Here is a 16,203-nt window from a genome sequence, read left to right as displayed (position 1 = left end):
CTCCACATCCCCTCTAGCACACACCCTGGGCCTACTTGACCAGATCTGTGGCATTTTGTGCCTCTCACTCAGATCGTATAATTTAGAATGACCTTTTGTCTTTCTTTACTTCCCGTGAAAGCATCCATCTTCTTAGTGTTTAATACAGACTAGAAAAAGTGGTCTGACTAACCTGTGGGATTCAGGGGTTCATGGTTATATCATATATTCACTGTATAAGCAGTTTGATTTTGTAACTGCTGCTATGGAAAAGTTTATAAAAAGGCTTTGGATTCAGAAGCTCTTTTTAATTTCTGCAAAGCCCCAGGGTTTGGGGGTGGGGCTGGGCCGGGCTAGTATGGATCTGATTTTCTTTGCTTTGTATATGGGGCTTCTCTTGATTTTATAGCTTAGAAGAATTTGAAGACTGCTGGTTGGTTATCTGAAATACCTTTGAGGATTGTGAGGTTTTATAGTTTTGTTGCTTTCCATACAATGTTTCTTTACCTCAGCTTTTCCTCTGCTATTTTGAAAATGTACTGAAAAAGTCCTTACTTATAAATTCTTTTTCTGAAATGCTACTTTTAAATTACTTTCTGCTCATCTTCACTGTTAGAGAAATGAGTAAAAGATAAGCATGATTTAAATGCTGTGTTTCATTTGGTCCAGACGTCTCTGACCTGGGCTTAAACTTTGGCTCCACCAATTGTTTCTCATAATAGTGACTTCAGAAAAGTTATGTAACCTCTCTTTGCCTCCTGGACTTGCTCATCTGCTAAGTGGGCGTCCTCCTGCAGGCTCCTGGAAGATTGAGAGTTGACCGTGTATGCCCTGTGCATAGAATGTTCTCTGCTCAGTGTTGGGTGCCATCAGCAGCAGCATTGTTCTCAGTAACTAGATGAGACAACCCCGGGTGTTACATAAGGGTGTCTTTCAGCATTTAATATGAATCTATGAAAGTTCAAAAATAGTTTTCTAATTGTGGATAATTGTGTATTTTCCTTGAAAGAGTTTAAGTGTTCTGACCAACCTAAAGTTTCTACTCTGTTTGCAGTGGGATGCTTTTTTTTATGATGCCTCTTTTTTCTTTTTTTGAAAATTTTCTAAATTTTATTTATGTTTATTTCTATTTGAGAGAGAGAGGCTGGAGAAGGAGCAGAGTGAGGGAGACAGAGGATCTGAAGCAGGCTCTGCATTGACAGCAGAGAGCCTGACATGGGGCTCGCGGTCATGAATCGCAAGATCATGACCTGAGCCAAAGACAGGCACTTAACCGACTGAGCCACCCAGGCCCCCAGGGATTAAGATGCTTTTATTCTGCCCCTGAGTGCCAGCACACTGGCGTTGTCTTTGACTCCAATTCTTGGTAAAAGGATTTAACACATTCTGAGACCTTAGCGTAGAAAATGTAATATATTGGGGCGCCTGGGTGGCGCAGTCGGTTAAGCGTCCGACTTCAGCCAGGTCACGATCTCGCGGTCCGTGAGTTCGAGCCCCGCGTCAGGCTCTGGGCTGATGGCTCAGAGCCTGGAGACTGTTTCCGATTCTGTGTCTCCCTCTCTCTCTGCCCCTCCCCCGTTCATGCTCTGTCTCTCTCTGTCCCAAAAATAAATAAAAAACCTTGGGAAAAAAAAAGAAAATGTAATATATTGAAGGTGCAGTGGTGTACTATTACAACGTCTGTCCTGATAGGAAAGAAATGCTGGTAAAAGTAAGGTCCTTTTTGCCAGGATTTTGGTAATTGAAAATATACATCAAAAAGAGAAGCATAAAACAGTCTTTAACAGTCTGCTTAGAAATCTCCAAGAAAACGGGGCACCTGGGTGGCTCAGTTGGTTAAGCGTCCTGTTGATTTCGGCTCATGATCTCATGGTTCATGAGATCAAGCCACACATCATGCTCTATGCTGACAGCGCGGACCCTGCTTGGATTTCTGTCTGTCACCCCTCCCCTCTCTCTGCCCCTCCCCCACTCATACTCTCTCCCTCTCTAAATAAATGAACATTAAAAAAAAATCTCCAAGAAACTAATCCAGTATGGGATTAGGATTCAGTGTTCGTGTAACAGGATATATTGCAGTAACAAAATGAGGGATGTGTTACTATTTAAACAAAAGTCATCAGGGACATAGGATCTTCCTTTCTTTGTATTCTGCCATTCTCCAGTCATCAGATCTAGTTCCAGGAGGAGAGGATCAGAGCAAAGGGAAAAGACACTGCTCCTCGTACATCAGTTCTCTTAAAGTTTCCCTAGAAGCCCCACTCAGTGATTTCTGCACCACCTCTAGCTGCAAAAGAAATTGGGAAATCCAGTGTTTTAGGTGGGCTCTTAACAAAAGGGTGGCAGAATTGGATTGTATAGGAGCTAGCAGCCTATTCTATAAAGAATAACTTTCGCTCAGGGCTCTTGGCTGGCTCAGTCAGAAGAGCATGCAACTATTGATCTTGGGGTCTTTGAGTTCAATCCCTATATGGGGTGTAGAGACTAATTAAATAAATAAAACTAAAATAGTAATAATAATTTTCCCTCAAACCAGCAAAAGTACATCAGAACTTTGATGGGGGAAAAATCCTGTTTGCAATAGCAACCAGAACTGTAGATGCTTTGAGAATAAACCTAGCAAAGTAAAGCACAGGAAACATGGCTGAAAAAATAGTTACAACATGTTTCTGGATCAAAAGATTTGATAAAAATAGCTGTTCTCTACAAATTATTGTCTAAATTTGATGCAGTCCTAAATATTTTTTTAAGTTTGTTTATTTTGAGAGAGAGAAAGCACAAGCTGGGGAAGGTCAGAGAGAGAGGGAGGGGGAGAATCCCAAGCAGGTTCCACACTCTTAGTGCAGAGCCTGACATGGGGCTCGAACTCCTGAACTGTGAGATCATGACCTGAGCCCAAATCAAGAGTCAGACACTTAACTGACAGAGCCACTCAGGCACCCCCTTATTTAAATTTTCAACATGTTATTTATGAGCTTGATAAAATGGTTTTAAAGTTGATCTGAAATTTTCCACATACCACAAAACTATTAACAGTTGACTGGAGATAGGCAGACTAATGGAGCAGAAAAGAAAGTTCAGAAACAGGTATCTGTTTGTATCGAAATTTACTAGATAAGAGATATTTCATATCAGTAGGGTAAGAATGGACTGTTCTCTGCATTTTCCAATATCACAGCTACTAACTACAACTTTCCATTCATGAAATTAAATACAATTCATTTCCCTGGGAGCACTAGCCATATTTCAAGTACTCAGAAGCCACAGGTGGCTAGTTGCTGCTGCACTGGACCGTGTATGTCCACACGTTTTCATTACTACAGAAAGTTCCGTTAGCACTGCTCTAGATGATAAGGGGGAGTCATGCCTGGTACCTACTTACAAGGAAAAGGTGAGATCCCTAACTCTAGGCCTTGGAACTTTTTTTAAAAACTCCCCATATAATTTTTAATATATAGCCAGGGTTGCAAGCCACTGATGTAGATGGTCTTCTCGTTGACAAAGATGTAGCTAAAATATCTCTGATTTTTTTCAGAGTAGTCGTCTTGGGTTCCATCACTTGTGATTATTACTGTGATTATTTAATAGCAGTAATGAAAATTCCAGCTTAGAAAATACTTTACTGTTTCTTTTCAAGGAAGTATAGTAAAAGAAAAAAAAAAATTTATTTTTTTGAGAGCGAGTAGGGGAGGAGGGATCTTCCTAAGCAGGCTCCATGCAGACTCCAGTGCAGAGTCAGACGCTGAACCAGCTGAGCCTCCCAGGCACCCCACAAGTGTACTAGATTTGCTCCCAACTGTGTGTGCGCCCTTGGGGTGGTATTTGAAGCTACCCTCCCCCAAGCTGTGCCTGTACCTTCCATGGCCTATGAGTTGGGTGGGGCAAGGACACTCTGAGGTGGCGTATGGGAAGGTAACATTACAGATGCCAAACAGTTGCATTTAATCTTTTCTTTATTTATTGGAATCCATATGAGGGAGAAAATACTCACTTTGTTTTTCTGGTATGAATTGATAACTTCCCCAGGGTCTTTCCTTTATTTGGGTACTTTTGCTACTCAGGAGTCCTTTTTGAGAATACTTTATACTGACCTTCTAAATATGTTATGTGTCCAATACGGATGGAGCTACTTAAATATTATGTATACATACAATGCTTTTTTCTTTTTTTTTTTTATGTTAGAGCGTGTGAGCGCAAGTGGTGGGGGCGGGGGGCAGAGAGAGAGGGAGACTGAGAATCTGAAGCAGGCTCTGCACTGCCATCACAAAACCTGACATGGAGCTTGAACCCACAGATTATGAGATCATGACCTGAGTCGAAGTTGGACCCTCACCCAACTGAGCCACCCAGTTGATGCTCTTCTAAATAATGTTATTATATTGATGCTCTTCTAAATAATGTTATTAAAGCATTTTCACAGAGATGCAGATGATATTTTTAAACACTTCTACGTTAATGTGAATGCTTCTTGGGGGACTGCACTTTGCCTGGGTAATCTAGTGAGATCAGTCCTTCATGTAGTTTTCTTATCTGAGAAGCATGGCTTCTCCTGACACCAGAGACCAGTGCCATCAGACTCGTGTGCGCCAGGAAGAGGATTTGTGTGAACCCCATCCTTCTGCCATATTCAGAAAATATCCAGTAACCACATGGGTCTTTCGGGCTCTGAAAATTGATTTCTTGTTAAGTTGGTAGATCTGCGTTGTGCTTAGCAAGTGATTCCAAACCTGTTTTCCAGTATACCTCCTCGTCTCTGGTGAGTTCAGGAGCTTCACAGTTCTCAAATTCCCATAATTTAAATTCATTTAAATGTATAAATATGTATACTTGCCATACAGCACTGTGAAGGAGATCTTAGCTCCAGGCAGGTGTCGTTAGACTTCAGGAGGATAATGGAGTAATTAGAATGTTTTGTGTGAAACATTAAAAGCTGTGCCTAAGTTATTTTGGATTTTTTAACTTAAAAAATAAAATCATGGGTGCAGAAAGCTAGTAATTCCAAAAGTACAATAGAAATTAAATATGTTTTACCACAGATGGTAGGAGATAAAAGTGCTTTTGAGTCTCCATTGACTTTGGCAAACCGTTAAGACCTGTGTGTGATTTATCTTAGAAATCATCAGATGCTTACATAGGAAGCCAACAAAATACAGCATTTAGTAGTTTTTTTGTCTTAATTCCCACAGTGTTAGTAAAACCAGAGCAGAAAAAGATCACGGTCTTGGGGCACCTGGGTGGCTCGGTCAGTTAAGCATCTGACTCTTGATTCTGGCTCAGGTCACGATCTCATGGTTCAGGGGTTCGAGCCCCACATCACACTCTGTGCTGACAGCACAGTACAGAGCTTGCTTGGGATCTTTTCTCTCCTCTCTCTGCCCCTCTCCCCAAGCTCACTTTCTCAGAATGAATAAATTAAAAAAAAAAAAAAATCACTGCTTAAGGAGTTAGATTGGACCCACTTGTTCTGAAGGAGTACATGTTGGGTGAGTTTTCCCCAGAAATACTCTTTGAGAGTTTTTCTAGGAACCCTCCATACGCCCATATACGTGTGCCATATTCCCCAGCCTCTGGGGTGTACCGTGGATACTAAGCAGCAGCTCCTGGAACCATTACTTCATTCTCATAAATGAAGTCCCTCTAAATGGGGACACCAGTGACTTGAAATAAGGCGTGAGGATATGTTTATCTGTGAAGTATCCTTTAAGGCACAAGTTTAAGAGACTCCTCATTCTTGGAAGTCTGACACAAGTAGTCGGTGCTTGTGGCTGCTATCTGCGTGGAAAGGCCAACAGCATATTCCCAAGTTCCAAGTGTTTCCACATGTTTCCACTGTGGTGAGATCTCTGTCTTCCAGAGTTCCGTCACAACTCTTCATGTATCACTGGCATCTTTAAATACCTGCCTCTTGGGGCGCCCGGCTAGCTCAGTCAGTAGAGCATGAGACTCTTTTTTTTTTTTTTTTTTTTCCAACGTTTATTTATTTTTGGGACAGAGAGAGACAGAGCATGAACGGGGGAGGGGCAGAGAGAGAGGGAGTCACAGAGTCGGAAACAGGCTCCAGGCTCTGAGCCATCAGCCCAGAGCCCGACGCGGGGCTCGAACTCACGGACCGCGAGATCGTGACCTGGCTGAAGTCGGACGCTTAACCGACTGCGCCACCCAGGCGCCCCGAGCATGAGACTCTTAAATACCTGCCTCTTCAGTTGCCAGTGAGAGATGGTGAGAAAGAACTAAAGACCTGTTGTGAGCCCTGTTCAGTTCTAGAGGCTCTGATACTCCTCTCTGTACTTTAGGAATTCCAGATGAATGGCTACACAGAGAAAGTATTGGCTGACTATTAAACGACTTCTTCAAAACACTGAATGCTTTCCTAATCGTCGCTCTGTTTTTCTCTAGGGACATTCCAGCTATATCACACACCTTGACTGGTCCCCAGACAATAAATATATAATGTCTAACTCAGGAGACTATGAGATATTGTACTGTAAGTATGAACGACTAGATATGGCTGAGATGGGTCTGTCGGGCACAGATGAACAGGCTGTGCAGAGAGTGCGTGCTGGCCTCTCTGATTCGACAAAGCACATGTTACTCTGAGCTAAGGAATGAGACTCTCAAATGTGGTTCACTTCTCCCAGAAAGTAATGAATTAATTAATTTAAATATGTAGATATGTAGCCTTAAGAAATTACTCAGGGAGATTGCTGCTCTCACACAGTTTTGTATTTAACAACTTTTCCTGGAGACAGGAAAGAGTATAATGGATAGGCATTTACGCTTCTTAAAGAAGCAAGAACAATTTCAGTGGGGAACAAGTTTGTGGTTCTATGAACGGTAAAGTGAGCACTTTCTTTTCCTTTTTAAATGTGTCTTAATGTTTTTCAGTGTGTGGATTATAAATACAAGTAAACGTGGCTAGTTTGAATCAAGATGCACTTTCAGATACATTTGTACACAGGCACTATGATTATACTTCCTGTTTCTAAATTTAAAGGGGACATTCCAAGTGGCTGCAAACTAATCAGGAATCGATCAGATTGTAAGGACATCGATTGGACGACATATACCTGCGTCCTAGGCTTTCAAGTCTTTGGTAAGAACATGACACCTGATGAGGAAAAGGTAGTTTGTGGGGTTTTTATGTATAATACTTACTTGGTTAAATTGCTAAGTGAAAAGTAGTCTGCATATGTTCTTCAGTGTTGTCGCTACTGATGCCAGACTCAGAGAAATTAAGTGTATTACGATTGAACCATTGTGAAGTGTGTTCTCTGCAGAGTCCAGCAGACTTTTGGTCCTCAATAAATATGAAAGACAATTAAAAGGAAAAAAAATTTACAATAATAGCACAGATTGTCTTCCCATGTTTTTCCTCCAAGTAAAAACTGAATTTTTTAAATTTGTAAATTTTTAAAGTAGCTTTATTGAGCTATGATTCACATGCTACATAATTCATCTATTTAAAGTATACAGTACAGTGGTTTTAGGATATTCAGAGTTGTGTGGCCATCAGCACTGTCTGCTTGTAGAACATTTTCCTCACCCCAGAAAGAAACCCTCTACCCATTGGCAATCACTCCCCACCTCTCCCCCTTCCTCTGCCCCCAGCAGCCACTCATCTGCTTTTTCTCTAATGACCTCTGCCTATTCAGTAATTCGTATAAATGCAGTCACACGATGTGTGACGCATTGAAACAGGTTTCTTTGCTATAGACCATTTTCAGGTTTCATCCACATTGTAACCTGTATGAGCACTTTGTTTTATGGCTGAACAATATCCCGTTGCATGCAATATGCATGCACATTTTGCTTGTCCATTTATCAGTTGATGGACTCTTGAGTTGTTTCTGCTTTTCAGCTGTTGTAAATAATGCTGCTGCAAACAAGCATGTGCAAGCTTTCGTATCGGCATGTCTTCGTTTCCCTGGAGTATATATCTAGGAGTGGGATTCAAGGGTCAAATGGTAACCTTGTGTTTAACCTTTTGGAGAATGCCAGACTGTTTTCCTGAAGCGGCTGCACCATTTACATTCCCACCAGTGATGTACGAGGGTTCTGTTTCCCCACATCCTTGTTAGCAGTTCTTACTCTTTTGCATATGAATGTCCAGGTGTCCCCCCACCATTTGAAGTATAAAGGCATTTTTAGTAGATATTATTTAAAGATAAAATTTGGAGTGCAGGGGCACCCAGGTGGCTCAGTTGGTTAAGCATCCGCCTCTCAGTTTCAGCTCAGGTCATGATCCCAGGGTCATGAGATCAAGCCCCATGTCAGTCTCCGAGCTGGGCATGGAGCCTGCTTGGGATTCTCTCCCCCCACCCCCACCCCCTTGGTCCCTCCACTTGCGTGCTCTCTCTCAAAAAAAGTAAACACAACTGCTATAGAGATGGAGGAGAGTGCCTAGACTAGCGAGAAATTTAAAAAATAATCCGGACTAGTCCACATACAGTTTCATTACTCTGGGTGAAACTGAAGCAGTAGCCAATGGCTGGTAATTTACCTAGTTATTTAAAAAAAAATTTTTTTTAATGTTCATTTATTTTTGAGAGAGACAGAGCACAAGTGGGGCAGGGGAAGAGACAGAGTCACAGAATCTGAAGCAGGCTCCAGACCCTGAGCTGTCAGCACAGAGCCCGACGCGGGGCTCAAACTCACGAGCCGCGAGACCATGACCTGAGCTGAAGTCGGTCATTTAACTGACTGAGGCACTCAGGCACCCCCGTACCTTGTTATTCTAATGAAACAATACTCATTTACTTAGTAAGAGGTGTCAGTTAAGAAGTGTTTTAGGGGCACCTGGGTGGCTCAGGTCATGATCTCACGGCTTGTGAGTTTGAGCCTCACGTCGGGCTCTGTGCTGACAGCTCAGAGCCTGGAGCCTGCTTTGGATTCTGTGTCTCCCTCTCTCTCTGCCCCTCCTCCGCTCATGCTCTGTCTCTGTCTCAAAAATAAACATTAAAAAACTTTTTTTTTTAAATAAAAAAAGTGTTTTGACTCAGCAAATTTACCGAAAACTTATTTGTTCTTTAGAATAGCACTGAACCATAGGAGGCCAGCATCTCAGCCCTTATACATTCCATAAGTTCCATCTAGTCTAATAGAGTTTTGTGCTAATTACATTGACATGATCACCAGTGCCTCATAATGATTCAGAATAATTAAATTTGTAATGTCTCTGGACATAAATCATAGTTATAGGAAAATTCTGTGGGGCAGCATGGTAGACTCTTCGAGGTTCTCTTCAAGTGTCCACCTGAAGGGAACAGCAGAGAAGGAGTGTGTGCATTTTACACAGTTTCCCCAGAGTCTCCTTGGAAGAACTAATGCTATGGCTTTCTTTCCGTACCTCACCACACAACTGAGAATTTCCCCTCCAACTAGAAACTTTAGAAAGGAAGAGCTTATTTGCAGAGGTGAGTTAAACTAAAACAAATGAGTGCCACCTGCTGGTTACTAGTGAGTACTTTTGTGTCTTTACATTTTCCATTTTGAGGCTATTTTTGGTTTAATTTTATTATTAGATTTCGGGTAAAACTTCATCCTTTAAAAGAGGTATTGCACTACTAAGAAATTTGTAAGGAAAATGTTAGCAGCTAAGAGTTTGAACACAGATGAAAGTAAGATTCTAAAATTAAATAAGCCTATGTAGTATCACAGTTATATTTTAGACTAATTTTCCTCCACCACTGTGTTTCCGTATCAAAGGTGTCTGGCCAGAAGGATCCGATGGGACAGATATCAATGCACTGGTGCGATCCCACAACAGGAAGGTGATCGCTGTTGCTGACGACTTCTGCAAAGTCCATCTGTTTCAATATCCCTGCTCCAAAGCAAAGGTAAAATCAATATAATGAAAACTAGTGTTGTAGGGCCTTTTGTTGCAGGCTAATTTTGTGTCAGTGATGAGAAGATATGTGCAGAGTTACTCATTACTACCCGTGCTGCTGAGGTGCACAGAGGGACAACAGTGCCCCTTGTAAGTGTCCAGGCAGGCCCTGCTCCTTTTAAGGTCAAGCTGGTGTTTTATTATTGTTTATCATCTGCTTTTTAAATAATTTTTTAACTGGTTTAATGTCTCCTAAACCTACTAACACACTTTGTTACACATATGATCACCATCATAAAGCTACGGGGTCAGGGTGCCCGGGTGGCTTAGTCGGTTGAACATCCCAGCTCATGATTTTGGCTCAGGTCACAATCCCAGGGTAATGGGATCGAGCCCTGTGTTGGGCTCCATGCTGAGCATGGACCCTGCTTAAGATATTTCTCTCTCCCTCTGCCCCTCTCCAATAAAAAAATATTAAAAATAAATACATAAGACCAGTGGGGCCATTTTTCTAAATCAACTACAGTCCTGCCCGCCTAGTAAGTTCTCCCTTAGCCATCTCAGCGGAAAAGCTGCTAATGTCTGGTAAGTATACCAAACTGATATCCAGAAGAGACAGACCGTTATTTTTTAAAATATATGGTCTGACAGTATGGATGTGTGTCCAGTTATTCTGTTTTGTTTCTCCCGTATAAGTAGGTATTGAAAGGAAATTGCTGCTAGTCCTGTTCCTCAGATTTGATGACTGTGGCTTTGGTCTGAATTACTGTTTCAGAAACTGAATTACTTCCCTTACCTAGTCCCTTTCATTGCTGTAAGGAGGCATGTAAAGAATGAGGCTAATTTTCTGGTCTGATTTGTTTCACACAGGCTCCCAGTCACAAGTACAGCGCCCACAGCAGCCATGTCACCAATGTCAGTTTTACACACAGTGACAGTCACCTGATTTCAACTGGTGGAAAAGACATGAGCATCATCCAGTGGAAACTTGTAGAAAAGTTATCTTTGCCTCAAAATGAGATCGTAGCCGATGGTACTCTGACCAAAGCCCCCCTCTCTTCCATTGAAAGTGTCATGCAGTCTGATACTCCCACACCGCCTCCTTCCCAGCCCTTAAATGAGGCAGCTGAAGACGAAAGTAGAATAAGCAATTCTCCCACACTTCTGGAGAACAGCCTGGAACAGACCATGGAGCCCAGCGAAGACCACATCGAGGAACAGAGTGAAGGGGGCAGCGAGGACCTCGGTGAGCCTATTTTTGAGGACCCGTCCAGTGAGATAAGCAAGGAGCAGAGTGAATCTGTTCTTACCGAGGACCGGCAAGGCCCCCCACCCCTGTCTTAACACCAGGGCTTCAGCGCGATTCGCTCTCCTCCTTCAGCTGCATGTGATCTTGTGACAGAGTTCAGATAACAGGCTGGGAAGCGACGCAGATCACTACTGATTGCGATTTGCGTTTCCACACGATCTGTTTTCAGTGGTCTTACCTTCAGTCTCAAATGCAGCCGACCATGACGGTTGTTTGGTGTGTGTTGAAAATTAACCAAACTCTTAATAGCAAGAGAGACAGAAACATTAATGTCTCAGAAATGACCATGTATGTAAGTGGTGTGATGTAAATACTGGAAACAAAAACAGCAGTTGTATGGATTTGAAATCAACCCCTTGTTATCTGAACAAGTCTTCTTCAGGAACAACCAGAGGCATCACAAACACTGTTACTCATCTACTGGCTCAGACCGTGCTACTTTTTTTTCCCTGATGCAGAAAAAGAAATCAGGAAGAAAAAAACGCTCTCTTACTGAGCTATCCTCCCACCCCAATTGTCTAGTGGAAATTTTTTAGTTAAAACTTCAGTCTTGCCACAAGCGATGGTGTTGCCTTGAGTCCTAGCGCCGTTTGCTTCCACTAGCGGTAGGCGTCCAGATGCTGCCTTTCTAAGTCGTGATGAGGAACAGTCCCTTGATTTCTTGTGTGCAGACCTGTTGTATCTGAAAACTAAGAAAGCAGTGGTTTGTTAAAGAGCTTTTAATGTATATTAAACCATTAATTCTCAGAAATAATGGGTTCCTCCAAGGATTCCTTTACTGGCCGAAACATTTTGTAATGTTTGGCATCCACATGAATGGAAGAAAAAACCGCATGCCTATAAAACTGTAATAATTACTTGGCTAATTTGAACTTAGCCTTCCTCATAATTTGTCTCTTTCATAACAGGAGAAATACAAATACAGTAAGTTTGAATCGGTGCTTGAAATTCATTGGTTTTATTGTAACTTTTATACAGATTACATTGAGGGATAAGACACTCAGCAAATTACAAATTCTTTTTTATAGAAATATAACAGTCACAGTCATTTTTTATAAACTGCATACTTAACAGACTTGCTACATATGCTCATTTTTCTCTGGTAGAGTTGCTGCAAGGCCTTGCAGTTCTGACGCGGCTGCCCTCTGCTGTCATGGGCAACGCGTGTGTTATGCATTGGATAGTAGGGGGGTTTTGTTTTGTTTTTGTTTTAAGTTTTGTCAGATAACTATGTTTTTCTTAAGTACATGTTTCCTACTATAAAAATAATTACTGACAAATACGCATTTCCTATATATTTGTTTATACATTGATTATAAAATACTGTTTTATTTTTTAACTTGCTGAATTGTTCTTTTGTTTTTTGTTGTTTTTTTTTTTTTGTTAGACCATGTTTAGAAACTTTGAATGAGTTCAGAAGTCTTAAGTATAAGTATGCAAGTGTTTACGTGATTGTGCCATTCCAAAGTGCATCAGAACTGTCATTCCCTTCTAGTATCTTCTCAGGAGTAATACAAATCAGGTATTTCATCACCATTTGGTAATTAATATACAAACTCCAGTGAACTCCCAAGGACACTCACAACATTTATATTCACATGCTGTATGTAAGGGTGTGGGTATGTGTGAAGGGGTGAGTGTAGACACTCTGTGTGTATCTATAGAAGATATACACCACATTGAAAATACTCAGTGTATATCTCTATGTGTATAGGTATATGTCCACGTATATCTCTTTCCTTTTGTTTACAGTTCAAAAAAAAAACCTCAAAGGAGTTCTCTTCAAAAGAAGAGACCTAGATTCCAAGCAATCCACTTTTCAGTATGTTCTGTACATAATTATCAGAGAGCATCAATAAATGCCAGGCATATATACTTGCCTATTAGCGTAACTGAATCATCAAGATCAGCATGTGCTCCTTCCCTGCAAGAAAAATACTGAGATGAACAAGTAGTTCTAGAAGAAAAAGCATTTCTTTACCTGGGAGATACAGCTCTCTCCGATCAGCAGGGAGTGTGCCTGGGACACCAGTCACCGTTGCGGTTGCTGTGTACAATGAGATTTATGACGGTGATACTCTTGGGTGGTAGTTTCAAAAGACACTACTAATGCGCAGAAGCGTTCCAGCTCTCTTGCTGGCAACTACTGTTTAATGGTCAATTAAATCTGTGATAATGGTTGCAGGTGGGTGGGATTATGAACTTGTAGATGTTTTTAGAAAAACTTGTGAATGAAAATGAATCCAAGTGTTTCATGTGAAGATGTTGAGCCATTTCTATCATGCATTCCTGTCTCATGGCAGAAGATTTTGAAGATTATGAAATAAAATAATCAAAATGTTTCCTGTGTCTTGACTCTTCTTTGCTTGTGCTGCTCGTCTCCACGCTGTCCAGCCATCAGCTGACCACCGCTTGTGGACACAACCATCCTGGTGGGAACGAACTCCCATCTCGTTATGTTAGAGGAAATTCCTTCTCATTTATGCTCCCACTGAACAGGCGAGTAGCTTCATTTTCATTTATTTCACGACTACGCTTTCTCACATTTAACACCGGATAACCCTGGTGATCCTGGCTACCTGCCGGACGGACTCCCATCACCGCCGCCCCGCTTCAGCCCTTGTGAAGGCCTCGCGCTCGGGAGGGCGCCGCGGCCCCGGCTGTCACCGGTCCCCCTGTGTTGTGCAGGGACCCAGAGCCTCTGTATGCCACAACCATACGCTGGCTGCTACGACTTTTTCTCTCTGAAAAGTCAGATCGGGAGCATTCCATACCGTCCTCCATTTTAAAGGCACGGAGATGATGGGGTTTTCATCGTTCCCTCATTCATCCGCGCTGACCCTGAATCTTGTGTTCGCAACCGCCCACAGACACGAACCCCTGAGGGGCTACTGTGGGGTAGGGATTACTTACCGATTCGGAGACAGAAGGGCTGACACATCTGAGCAAACTCACTGAACAATGTGATTTTTTCCTCTCAATCACATAAGGGGATCCCAAAGGGGGAAATGATGATGCATTGGATTCTGAGCACACCGAGGTGCTGGTATAACTTCTAGAAGGAATTAGGTTTCCAGCTTAGAGCTGGCACTGAAACAGAGTTCAAGAACACGTTTCTGTTCTTGACAGGCCTGAAGAGCAGACACGTAGGACTTGGGGCAAGGAGAGCTGCCGGCGGGGCACCTGTGTGGCCCAGCGAGGTCCCATCACCCTGGCCCTCACGTGCCGGGAGTGTTCCCTGCGGGCGAGGAGAAGAGCTGGGAGACTGGGAAGTGGCCCGTGTTCCCAGACTTCGATACCGGCCAGGACTTCATGTTTTGTAACCTCAAAGCTTGCGCCTCTGCTACTCAAACTAGGAGACAGACATGCTTTAGGAACAGGGAGGGAGGAGGAGAGAAGGAGGGTAAATCTTGGGAGAATCGGCCAAGGGGCTAGGGAAACAGCCTAGGTTGGGAGCCTGTGTCCATCTCCGACTTGGCTGCGGGAGTGAGTGGGGGAAGCCGCTGCCCGTCTGTCGCCAGCACGGAAGCCTGTCCCTGCTGGAGAAGCCGCCTTGGCCTGGGACGCCCAGGACTGGAGTCCTCGACCACAGAAAGGTCTCAGGCATTTTTCCCAAAAACACAGATGTAACTCTTTGTAAAGAGGCAGCTCCTGCTCTCTTCACGGGGTCATACATAATGTTACACTTTCTGTGCTAACCGGTTCACCTATTCCAAAGAAAACCTGAATTTCTACTCTACGTGCGTTACTAAATCCCTACGATAACCCTTAATGCTCTGATATAAAGAAGGCAAAAGAATAAAGAGAATCCCAAACGGAAAAAAGTCTCACCGTCTCTGGAAACGTCAGCTTGTTTCACTTCTGCATCCCTGGGTGACATCCTCGGGAGACCGTGGCTTACTGAACCGAACACGTTTTTGTGGTGGTGGTTTTTAACCAATCCTGAAATATGGCAGAAAAAACTTCCTGGTGCTACTTCTGTATCTCAGAGGACGAAAACAGGAAACGGGCAAAAACAAAAAACAAATGCTCCGTGGCTAAAATCCGGTCCCGCCACATACCTAATTGCTGTTCCACGGTAACAGCTGGCACCTCAGATGACACGTGCTTTCCGTGTGTTAACTCATTCAGTTCTTCCAACAATCCTAAACTCCATTCTCTCCATTCTACACACAAGGCAACTTGAGGAACAGAGAAGTCAGGTCACACTACTAGCAGGTGGCTGAGCCAAGGCTGGAAGCCAGGTCCTCCGGCCTCCAGAGTGACCATTTAGTCGCCGTTAATACAAAGGATGAACTAGGTTAAACGAATAGCAAGCATTTCGAGCAGCAGAAGGAAAAACCACAGGAAGCAATCAGACCCGGAGAAGACAGCACAGGGCTGCGAAGAGAGTCACAAAGGTGAAGGGACCCTTCTCATGCACAGGTGCCCTCTCCCGCCGCCCCTGTAACCAGAGCGCAGGGCAGAGAAGCTTCCAGGCCCTTACACCATCCTGCAGCTGCACCTGCAGCCGGCAACTGCCTGCTCTTCCTGCCGCCTTTGGCCAGAGTCAGGCACATGTGTCCTCCGTCCCTAGTGTTCAGTTTAAACCTGTTTGTGTGGCGACGCTGCTCCCTCATTTTCCAACCTTTGGGCAATTTCCATTACACCCAAAAAGGAGCGTAGCAACTTCTGTCATTAGCCAAGTGCATTCTCGACTCTGTCCCCATTCCCCATCCCACGGCAGGTCCCGCTCGGCTGCTCGGCCACGGGGCTTTGATCTTGCACCTCCTGTCCCTCAGCAATGTAAACATGTGGTCCTGAAAATAGATCTTCCTAGGGAGCCGCCCATCGACACAGAGATGAATACGCATAATCACGGTGCTGATGGCCAAACATCTTAGTGGGATGACACAAAACCGGCTCCAGAGGCAGATTTCAACTCCTGGCACAGTTTACTTTCCCCAGATCTCACAACAGGAACGGCAAACACAGAGGGTACCAGAAGAAATGGTCCCAGGTGGGAAAAATAACCTTTCAGTAAAAAGCCAAGCCTTCATACCTGATCTTCCCGCTTCATTCTGGATGTTCACACAGCCACCGGGCCACA

General features: G+C 43.3%; 1 protein-coding gene across 9 annotated transcripts in view; it reads left to right on the top strand.

The window, feature by feature from the left end:
• Nucleotides 1-13,456, top strand: part of EML4 (EMAP like 4) — a 161,713-nt gene extending 148,257 nt beyond the window's left edge. For all 9 annotated transcript variants that reach the window (XM_030311215.1, XM_030311216.1, XM_030311213.1 and 6 more), the window contains 4 exons: nucleotides 6,376-6,463; nucleotides 6,974-7,072; nucleotides 9,685-9,815; nucleotides 10,676-13,456. In XM_030311215.1, the coding sequence (XP_030167075.1) occupies nucleotides 6,376-6,463; nucleotides 6,974-7,072; nucleotides 9,685-9,815; nucleotides 10,676-11,149 (792 nt within the window). In that variant the 3' untranslated portion in view covers nucleotides 11,150-13,456. The remainder of the gene's footprint in view (nucleotides 1-6,375; nucleotides 6,464-6,973; nucleotides 7,073-9,684; nucleotides 9,816-10,675) is intronic.
• The last annotated feature ends 2,747 nt before the right edge of the window (nucleotides 13,457-16,203 follow it).

This window comes from Lynx canadensis, chromosome A3 (assembly GCF_007474595.2).
Source record: "Lynx canadensis isolate LIC74 chromosome A3, mLynCan4.pri.v2, whole genome shotgun sequence".
NCBI classification, from domain to species: Eukaryota; Metazoa; Chordata; class Mammalia; order Carnivora; family Felidae; genus Lynx; species Lynx canadensis.
Note: the sequence above shows the minus strand (reverse complement) of the source record. Positions and strands in the feature narration are given on the sequence as shown.